General features: G+C 41.2%; 1 protein-coding gene across 1 annotated transcript; it reads left to right on the forward strand.

Moving 5' to 3' along the window:
• The first annotated feature begins 3,928 nt into the window (after window positions 1-3,928).
• On the forward strand, window positions 3,929-10,223 carry FAM241B (family with sequence similarity 241 member B). The gene is made up of 3 exons (XM_015824115.1): window positions 3,929-3,943; window positions 6,606-6,743; window positions 9,212-10,223. The coding sequence occupies exons 2-3, from the start codon at window positions 6,639-6,641 to the stop codon at window positions 9,479-9,481; spliced, it is 375 nt and encodes a 124-aa protein (XP_015679601.1). The 5' UTR covers window positions 3,929-3,943; window positions 6,606-6,638; the 3' UTR covers window positions 9,482-10,223.
• Window positions 10,224-11,029: the final 806 nt, after the last annotated feature.

The following is an 11,029-nucleotide window of genomic DNA, read 5'->3' on the forward strand; positions in this document are numbered from 1 at the left end:
TTCTGTCTTTTTCTTAGGCCATCTATTCCTTCTGCCTTCTATTCCTTCCACCCAATTTTCCAAATTCCTTCCACCTAATACAATTTCAATAAAAAACTATTTACAGTGCAGTTTAAAATATAACCCTGCCTCTCTATTTATCTGCAAAAGCCCTTATCTCTGGAAAGAAAGTTTTCCATAGTTTGCAGAAATAACTGTCCTGTGGAATATCATTCAGCCCTTAAATTGCTGCAGGATTTTATGTGGACAGGTGCTGAATTTCTAGACAGATAAAGAGCTGGTATTTGAGCGGTTACTATAACGGTTTTAGTTATTAGTCTTCACTGGCAATGAAAATCTTTGATTTGTGAGTCCGTTTGCCGTTCTAATATGTAGTGAAGGAACTTCCGTTCAGGCCCTCTTCTAAAAGCCTGACCTTTGACATCTGTCTGGCTTTAATCCAGTGTGGATAGTGGCCACTCCCCATCCGACACTGTTTTCCCCTCTACCAGAATTCTGCCCACATTGTATCTGCCCAGTATACCATAGCCAGGGGTCCCCTCCCAGACTGGTTTGGGAGAGCCGTTCCCTGCCTTGTCTCTGTCCCGTCAGGCACTCTTCCACTTGAACGGCCTATTGGGAAGCCTCTTTGTGGTGTAATTGGATTTATCCCCTTGTTCGTTGGCAATGAAAATGTCATTTAGCTAGAGGGAGGTGCCCATTCATCTCCAATTAAATTCAGTCATCTCTTGGGGGAGTGTGACACTATTCAGGCTGCAACAAGCAGCTGCAACTGGAGCTGCTGGGGAAAATATGCCTAGCAAAGCTCACTTCATTCCTGGAAAATTAGGTGGCCTTAAACCAGTGTTTCTCAAGCTTGTTGGCTTTAAGATGTTTGGACTTCAACTCCCAGAATTTCCCAGTCAGCAACGCTGGCTGTGGAATTCTGGGAATTGAAGTCCACACATCTTAAAGCCAATAAGGTTGGGAAATACTGCTTTAATTTGTGGGCCCTTCCAATTCGGAAAGTGAGAGGAGTGTTTGCTGTTATTGCTATAGGGGACTCATAATGGAGTGGACATGTTTTTCAGATCCTGATCATCATTCAGTAGCCCCTGAGTTTATATCTCTCTTTTGCAGTGGCTCCTTTTAAGACATCCAGCCCTTTCCTTCAAGTTCCATTCCTAAAACTTTCTACATAACTATATACTGACCAAAAAGGCTAGGATGGACTGGGCAGAACAGAGAAGCGCATCTATTCAAAATCCAGAGAGAAGAATTTCATTTGCCCAGCCTGATTGATCTCCTTCAATGAAGCTATGTAGGGAGGCTAGGCAGAACAACTGTGATTGTTTTCAGGAGGGGGTCCATGGGTATGTGCCTGTGTGTCAAGGAAGGTCAAGTTGGTGTTCACAAGCATTGTTGGTTTTGGGCCCCTTCCTGAGGATGCTTCCAATTCCCAATCATTTTGAATATTACTCAGTTGTGAGTCATAGCGGCCTCACAGTCAAGTGATCATAATTGGGCGCTTGCTAATTGGCATGTTTTTTATGATGGTTGTAGCATCCTGGGGTCATGTGATCATCATCTGAAATCTTCCCAGGGGCTTCCAACAAGCAAAGTCAATGGGAAAAGCTGGATTCACTTAACAACTGTGGTAACAGGATCATAAAAGTAGGTGAAACTCATTGGATGAATGCATCATTTAGCGATGGAAGTTCTAGTCCCAGTTGTGGTCATAAATTTAAGACTACTTGTAAGTACAACAGAATTTTGTGATTCTGAGCAAACGTGAGATAGTGTGAATGTGCAAATAATCAAGATAAAATGTGTCTAGTCCAAGCCGGGAATAAACAAAATGGAGACTGCTTTAGAAAGAAGGTTGCAGTTTATTGAAGAGCAGAGCCAGACAGAGGGCTCTGGGAAAGCTGACCACATGTAGCTGGGAGTGGTGGGTTTTTATACCTTCTTAGGCCTTTGAGGCTGTTTCCTGTTCCTGTGACATGAACTTTGACTTGTGGGTTAATCCTATTGCAGTGATGGCGAACCTTTTAGAGACCGAGTGCCCCAAAACCGCCTCGCCTCGCCCCTGCCCCCCCACCTCTCCTGCCCACAGGGCCACCCACTACTTCCATGGCCCGCCACAGCAGATCATCCAGGCGGCCCAGAAGCGTTATGGCAGCCACACCCTCTGTCTGCACCCCGCAGCATCATCTGTACACAATGGGGCACGAGGGCAGAGTCTTGTCCCCGCTGCCCAGCTGCCATGTCCTTGGCTGCGCTGCTTCACACAGGCTGCGCCCAGGGCGACTCTCCTCCAGGGGGGCTGCTGGTGAGAAGGGGGCCACGGGGGGTGGCGGGGGTGGGACAATGGTGTGCGTGCCCACAGAGAGGGCTCTGAGTGCCGCCTCTGACACCTGTGCCATAGATTCGCCACTACTGTCCTATTGTACCCTAATGGTCATGTTTTAGAGTTTGGGTGGGGGATGTAGATTTTAGGGGTCTTCGTCTTTCTAATCTCATCAGCTTCTAGCTTCCTGGCTCCAACTTTCCTGAATGGATTATTACATCTGCATATCAAAAAGCTGGTTTCTGCTGAGTTTTCTGGCTGGGGGCTATTAAGAAAAACTGGGCTTGCTTTTCTACCGTTTAACATCCTTTGGGTAAACATATTCTGCCTTTTTAATATTCCCCCCAATATTTTTTTTCTCTGTATTCTTCCCACAAATGCATTGCCCTAAAATTCTGTGTGGTAAGAATACTCACCCAAATCCCTACTTATACGGATGAAAAAGAGAACAGCATACAGTATTAAAAATATCAGAGTTAGTAAAACAGACTTAAGAATGCAGGGGCAAATGAATATCTGAACAATCCTTCCTAGCCAAAATGTTTTTAGTACCAACCAATTCCTTAGAGACAGAACTGTGGGAGTATTGTTTTGCCTTCCTGGATTCTTATAGGTTTGTATCATTTTTCTTAGGGTTAGTCAGCGCTGCTGAGGAATTCTGAGAGTCTCTAAGTCCATGATCTTAAAAATTGTCAAGTTTGAAAAAAAATACTGATTTAGTTCATATCCTGCAAAAGAACATATACTTTCTATTCCCCAATTTCTAATATCACAATCAAGGGGGGCCGAGCAAACGACACTGCTATAGCCAATCAGAGCGTGCCCCTCCTGACCAAAATGCACAGGTCAATCCGCACTTGCTTGCCGACCAGTAAGGTAAACTCCCCTTAATTCCCCGCGAAAAGACAAAGTCATTTCCCCTCGAAAGTGAATGCAGAGACAACGCCAAGCAAGTGGCTCCGGTCCAGGGCGCCGGTGCGAGACTAAATTGCACACGACGCCGACCGCTTCTGCTGCAAGATTTCTTGCTTGCAAAAAACAGGGTTTGGCAATATGGCCAGCGCCCACCGGGCTTCCTTTAACATTGCAACTTGCAATTAATTGCGTCCTCCCGTCTCCCCGATTTCCTCGTCTAGCCTATATCGCTGAAACGCTCGGGAAGACTCCACGCCCAGTTCAGATCCGACCTTGCTATAAGCTTTGCAAAAGTGGGCCAAGTTTGCTTTGTGATGTCACCTCCTGTACACGCAAACAGCCCCCTCCCTCAGCCATTATTTTAATCCAGACAACTTTTTTTTTTCTTTATTGTTAGAAAATGCCATTTCCATTCCCTCTCCGCCCGGTAAGGAATTGCCTTCTGTCATCCCAGAGCGCTTTTGCTGATGTAGTGGCTCGGCGTGCAACCTGTTATTCGACTTGGCGCCTGAAGAGGGAGCTAATTCCACAGTTCCACCTGGAGAGGGCCAACCGCCTTGCTCTCTCTCATTCTTCCTTTCTCTTGAACAATGTCCGGTGATGACGTCCCTGGAAGTCGCCGGGCTAGAGATACTGGACAGTCAGCGGAAGGAGGGAAGGTTGACGTCAGCAAAAGGAGCCCGCAGAGAGAGGCGAGCGGTGAGTGGGCGCGTTGGGGGGGGGGGGGCGAGGTAGTGGTTGCGGCTCCATCCGTACAAATCAATTTATCAGCCTTGAAACCAACGCGGAGCAAATTTGTTGGGATGTAGCCGGATTTTTTTTTTTTTCTGAACTTGCTGGCACTTGGGAAAAGGTTAATCCGGGTCACAAACATACTGTTGAAGCTAACCAGAGAGCAGTCGTGCCTCTGACCATGTATAGAGCGTTCATTTCCGGGCAAGGGCGGTCGGTTTCCAATGACGGGCAGGGTGAGGATTCCCTGAGCTTTATTTGATCCCTTCTGTTGACCAAGTTGAGTATGGCATCTTGTTTTCTAGGATTGAAGCCTTGGCACCAGAAATAATTGTGACATCATCGCTATTTGCTAATAATTTCTCTTGCTGCTTAGTGCCTTTATTATTGGTATGTGCATTTTGAGTATTCATATGTGTGTTCTGAGTATATCTTTTAGCATAAAATGTATGCTAAAGAATGGACTATAAATAGTGTTTTTCAGAAATGTTTTTCCAAACGCAGACAATACAAAGCGTTACCTTTCAAAACCAGGAAATTTATGGCATAAATAGTTGGTCCTAAAAGTGAGGTTCAAGGTTACTTTACGGATTCATGCTGAAATAGGAACTTCCTGGTTTTGAAAGTTAATGCTTCCTGTTGTCTGTGTTTGTAAAAACATTTCTGAAAAACACTATATATAGTCCATTCTTGAGATGGAAATAGGCTCAAGCTGGTCTCATTGCACTGAGCTAAAGTATGCAGGGGGGGGTGGGTTTCTTGCATCTCACCATTCTTGCTTTTTATTCATATATTTTCCAGATTTGCATTTAACACCAAACTAGGATGGGAAGGAAATTCTCTGTAGATAAGACTGTGGGAATCTTGGGAATCCTGGTTTCTTCCAAGGAGTAAGAGAAAGAGTGGTTTTCTTTCTAGGTCTCAGAACAAATTTAAGTTGGGCCATTTGTTGACTAAGAAGTTACATTATGCAATTGTGTATTTTTACTTCAGCTGCTATTTATGTTATTGATAAATTGTTATATTGTTTTTATTCTGTTTTTCAATAGTGTTAGCTGCCCAAAATCTTATATTTGAAATGGTTGACCTAAATAATGCCTCAATAATGTAGTTATTACTTGTTTTTACCTCTGTTGTACATCACCCCAAGTCGCTTTTTTGTGAGATGGGCAGCTGCATAAATTGGTTTAATAAATAAAACATATATTAAATAAGTGAGATCCAGCCCCAGATACCTGGCCTTCCAGAAGAGCCTGAAAACGTGGCTCTGACACTTGGCCTGGGGCTCTCATATGGGTCTGCTACATTGAGGGTGGCTGGATAGAGAAGATACCTATCCCCTAGGCCACCCATCATCTTGGTTTTTACCTTTTCAATCATTTTACTTGTTGTGTAGTCCTTTTTTACTTTTTAGCATATTGTAAGCCTCCGAGAGTTGCTGTATCTGTGAGATAGGTGGCATAAAAAATTAATAAATCTTTAGTAGAATTTTATGATGATTAATTGTATTTTAAGCCAATGGAACATATAATCCTTTTTTTAAAAAAAGTGTAGATGGTGGGTATCTGCAACAGGTATTCTCTCTGAGTCAGGAAGGAAATGTCTTTTCCAAAATGGTGCTCATTATGACATTTTAAAAGCAAAAGGCATGATGCATTTTTCTTACAAGGACAAATATTTTTCTGATGTTTTACAGAAACAAGAATTAATACTTCTGCAAATTTACTTGACTTTAAAATCAAAGTACAAAGATCAGGTAAAATACTGAACTGAAAAGTGGTTCTAATTGAGAGAATAGGATGTGGCATTTTTTTTTCCTCATAAAATAGTTATTAGCTTTATTATTTCCAGTCAGGATTACCAGAGCAAGACTTTGTTTCAACTGATTTTTTTTTCCTGCAAATGAACCAAAGCCTCTAATGTTAGCTTCTGCATTCAAAATCTAAGTCCTTTCATTGTGTCGCCATTCTTCAAAAATGCTAAAATAATTGTACAGAAACCAGCCTTGTCCCTTACAAAATGGAAAGATGGAATCGTGCACAGATAGATTTTGATCTGTATTGTTAACCAATCAACATTTGAAAGTTTGGTGTGGTCATAAAATACCCAGTACTTACAAAAATCCAGAATTTATTTTTCCCTTTGGACTTATACATTCCATTGAAGGTGAAAATGCTAATTATTTATAAATTACAAGTATGTGGCATTTCTGTTCTCTGGCTCAGATGAGGGTATGGAGTGTACATACTGTATAACTAACACTGTACAAAAGAACATAACTGCCGTAGAATATGACAAAGAACATGTTTTTTGTACTTCACCTTGCAGCAATTATTCTTACTGTTTTATGTGAATTATTTCAAAAGTTCCCGAATGCAATGGAAAAAATAATTTCAATTAATTGTGACCCTGAATTATAGAACATTGTAAGAAAATAGCTATTGCATAGTAAATCTATACATGTGAAGGACACAACAGTGGAAAGTTGGAATTCTCATGTATTAGCTATTGTGACTGTAAGAAATGCTTTACTGCTAGAATTATGTATAGTGTTGGTATATTCATCTTATTTGGGTCTCTGTTCCCCAACTGGTAATCATATTAAAAATCCTCCTACTGTAAATTACAGGTGTGACAAAGCAAACACAAGACTACTATAAGGATGGTGCGAATTTTGGCTAATGGAGATATTGTGCAAGATGATGACCCCCGAGTACGACAGACCACTCAGAATAGGGAGAACTCGTCTCGACTCGTGAGGAATGGTGTATGTATTCTGGTTTGCTTAGAATTGTTCAGTGAAAAAAATTCTCCTGTAGTAATCTAGCACTGGAAATTTGAAAAAGGCGCTAGGGAGTATGTGAGAGTACAAAGATATCATTTGTAGCTTTTTAAAGTATCTGTACCTTTTCCCAGGATCATATGGACACCTTCTAAAGCAGCGACCCCCAACCTTTTGGGCACCAGGGACCGGTTCCATGGAGAGAGTTTTTCCGCAGACCGGAGAGGGCATGGTTTCATGTGCTGCCTGCATCCTGCAGATGGGGCTTTGCTTGTTTGCGTGGACTGGTTTCTGGCATGCCACGGACTGGAGCTGGTCCATGGACTAGGGTTGGGGATGCCAGCATGCCAGCAAGTGGGCCGCACAAACAAGCAAAGGTCCATCCTTGGGATGCAGGCAGTATTCAAAACCACACCCCCTCTGGTCTGTGGAAAAACCTTTCTCCGTGGCACCGGTACCTGGTGCCCCAAAGGTTGGGGACTTCTGCACTAAAGCACCGTTATGAATCTGAGCTGTCACCCAGTCCTATCTTCAGCCTTGAATTAATGCTTGATTATTCAGTTTGTTTAATCTGCTCAAAGAGAACTATTTTCAGAGCTAGTTTACATATTAGAAAGATTATACAAAGAACTCTTAATTGGACTAACAGTTTTCCCTGTCCAGAATCCTGTGTCTCACTAGGGTCAATCAGGTACCCTTGATTAAATTCATAAGGAAGACATGAGCTCTCTCTAATTTCAAATGATAATTAGCATATTTAAATGGGCTTAGGAAAGTATCGTAATGGTATGATTTCACAAGTCCAGCTGTATATATGAGTATGTGAGAAGCATATGAGCCTTAAGTGAACTGTTGTTCTCTTTAGCCTTTAATTCTGAAAGGAATCTGTTGAGTGTTCTGTAGTACATCTATGTAGGTGGGCCATTCCTGAGAGAAAACAAGTTGTCATATTCCTGCTTTTGGCTCCTCGTGAAATTATTTTCATTGCATTAATCGTTGCTTTCTATTAATCATTGCTTTCTATTAATCATTGCTTTCTCTTGATGGAATCCACATGCTTTTCTAATCTGCTTAAAACTTCCAAGAGAAATGTGCAGAAATCTTCATATCAGAAAAAGTCCATCTTGAGTTCCCCTAGGATTCTGTTTACGTTTTCTGCTATATTTTAATGCCTCAAGTTATAGTTAAGCATAGGATGGGTGTATATATATATTTGCATAATAGCTTAGGAGTACGTTGGTTAAGGTTTGGTAGGTTTTGCATTGTTTCGCTTCTCTTTTAGACACATATCTATTGAAATTAAATGTTTGAGAAAAGGTTTCTTGCATTCATCAGCTACAATTTTCAGGGCCCTTCTCTATTTCTTATGCTGGCTAGAGCTACTGATTGAGCAATGCCTGCAGGGCTGTGTAAATCAGTTGCAAGATCATGATGTGTACAGTTATCTATGGTGTGAATAAAGCAGGTATTCCTCCCTATTGTCTTATGAATCTATAATTCAGGACTATTCTGTAAGCTAAATATTGAGAATAAGGACAAAATAAATGGAGTAAATTTCCATGCAGCAGAGATTTAAACTATGGGATTCATTATTGCTTATGGTTGATTTAAAAAAAATAAAAGGCAAGGTTACCAGTACTATTAATCAAAATAGGTTGGAATATGTGTTCTGATTTCAGTTGTTACAATGTGAGTGGGCAGGTGTTGTGTGTGCTTTGGAAACGTCTGTATATTTGTGTAGCACCTTCTCCATAAACTTTAGGAGGTGTACAATTATGAAAAAATAAAAAGCATACACAAAGCCAGAGCAATAAAGATATTTAAACAACACATTGTCAACCAACTAACCAATTCTTAAGGAGCTTTCAGTCTCACTTTCATCTCCAAAAACTGCAGAAAAGCAAGGTCATCACTGGGTGACAACAGAGAAGGCCTCTTCTGATTTTGAGGGGGGGCGGGGGGGGCGGAAGGTCCAGGAATTATGGATGCTGAAATCCAGGAAGCCTCCTTACATTTTTCTTAACTTATATTTGTAAATTGGTTTTGAAAAAGAGGCCATTCTCAGCATAATGCCAGTTTAGCGACTGACTGCCTCATTTGGCAACCATTCAGATACCACAATGATGAAAAAGTAACTTTACAACCAATCCTTGTATTTGTGATCTTTGCAGTTCTGTAAAAAAAGAAAGCTAAAATAAAGTTGTAAGCACAGTTGCGGTATTGCTTAGCAATATCTTTGCTTAATGGCTAAGCTGCCGGTCCCAATTGTGGTCGCTAAACAAGGACTATCTCTAGTCCTCTTGGAGCTTGATATTTCTTAGCCTGGCCCATGAGGTGTCGTTTCTCTGTTAAGTACCGTAATCACCACTCTGACTTCTCCCTTTACAGTTCCATTTCTGTTGCTCGAAAGGCAGCTTCGTGTGTTCGTTCACTTTCTTGTGTTTGCTCAACAGGGCTTTTTCAACACAACCTCAAACACTGGTCCTAACCCACCGCAGCAGCAGCAGCAGCAGCGCCAGGATGCAAGGCCTGGGGAACGCTCACCATTTTCAGACATCAATCAGCAGCTGGTGAACATGGGTTTCCCCACCTGGCACCTTGGCAACCAGGTGGTAGAACCAGTGATGTCCATCTTGCTGCTTTTCCTGCTTATGGTGGTGGGCGTGCGTGGCCTGCTCTTGGTGGGCCTCATTTACGTTGTCTCCCACTTAAGCCAGCGATGACATGGACCCCTGCACAGACTACCAGTTGCCCGAGGGATTCAGAGCCAAATATTTTTAATTCTCCAGGCTCAAGAACTTTTGTAAACAGTGTTTTCAAGAGACAGAATTAAGCAACTTGGGAGTATGAGCTAATGAGGATAGATCCTCTTTTTTTTTCTTTCCTTCTCTAGCTTGAAATGAGCCATTTTTCATTCTGGGCCCATGATATTCTGGTAGGAATGATAGATTTTGTTTTTCTTGAGGGTACCATCTCATGGTTATCAAGGGAATTTTTATTTAGGATTTTCTTCTTTAGGATCGGTGGTGAGAGCTCAATTTCTGATAGAGAAATATTTAAAAGTAGGCAGGTTTTTTTAAAAAGTCAGGTGGGAAATCATTCCTTCCATATAGGTGAGAGAACTGGAAAGTCAAAGAGAGAGAGAGGTTCAGGGTAATGTACAAAAGTAGACCTTGGGACACAACTTGGCTAGTTCACATTGTTGGAATCTCTTCCTCTCTGACATATAAACTTTGGTTGTGTGAAATGGGCATTGGGTTGGGATTAGCCAGTGATTGTGAAGAAGAGCCATTTTATTGTCTTTGGGGTCAGTGAGGCAGTCATGTTGAGATCACTGCATTTTTATAAATCAAATCTCTGGGTGTGTAATATTCAAAGGTGACTTCTTGGATATTTATCTGGAGGCTGCCTGGTGCCTCAGTCAGCCCATTCTTTGGTAATATTAAATACAGAATACAAATGCAGTGTTTGTATGTGTTGCTCTTGGGGTGGGGGTTGTTACTGAATGAGACTGCAATTCATGTATGTAAAATGATACTTGTTGCATCAAATAAGTAGAATTAGTGGGACAGAGCAAACATCCATGTAACCTAATGAAACAGTGCTCCCAAACGCTTTCTCTGCTAGTATTGGCTGCCTTCTAAAATAGTGCAGAGGAACTGAGTCGAAGCAAAGAGAAAGTTATTTGTAAAACCACCGTCAAGACTCTAATTCCAATTACAAACTGTTTTTTCCTCTCTTTATATACCCCTTCTTAGCATAGTTGCCTTTCTTTTTTGGTTTCATTTGGGCCTATTCGCAGGCTTGAAAAAGAAATAAAAAATACTTACCTGCTTCAGCTCAATTTTCATTTTGTAAATTTAGGGCAACTTGCAATATATTTAAAGCTAAAACTTAAACATCTATAATTTAGTTATAAAGCATCATAGGGAACAGCAAAAAATCTATTTCCTTTTGAAAAAGATTCTAGTTTTAAAAATGGGAGAATTTGTTGGAGGAATAAATATTTGAGCAGCTACAAGAGCAAAACAAAAGTGTGGAGGGTCTTTGGGGGGGAAAAATTCAAGCTGCAACTTAACTTGGTGAATTTCAGTTCCATAAATCCCTTTTCCTAATTTTCACTACTTAACATTTAAGAATGAAATAATGGGTTTAGCTGTTTGCCACATATGTAATTCATAAGATTGTACTATGAGTAGAAATTTCTAAATGCAAGAGAGATGTAATGGAACAGTGAGTTGATCAAAGACCTCAAATGAATTGCATATTTT

This window comes from Protobothrops mucrosquamatus, unplaced genomic scaffold, assembly GCF_001527695.2.
Source record: "Protobothrops mucrosquamatus isolate PMUCROS unplaced genomic scaffold, P.Mucros_1.0 scaffold2128, whole genome shotgun sequence".
Taxonomy (NCBI): Eukaryota; Metazoa; Chordata; class Lepidosauria; order Squamata; family Viperidae; genus Protobothrops; species Protobothrops mucrosquamatus.

Excerpts from the sequence above, each read along its gene's own strand:
- FAM241B (XM_015824115.1), top strand. The coding sequence starts at position 6,639 with ATGGTGCGAATTTTGGCTAATGGAGATATTGTGCAAGATGATGACCCC. Across the intron at positions 6,744-9,211 it reads CTCGACTCGTGAGGAATGGT|GGCTTTTTCAACACAACCTC; the intron begins GTATGTATTCTG and ends TTTGCTCAACAG.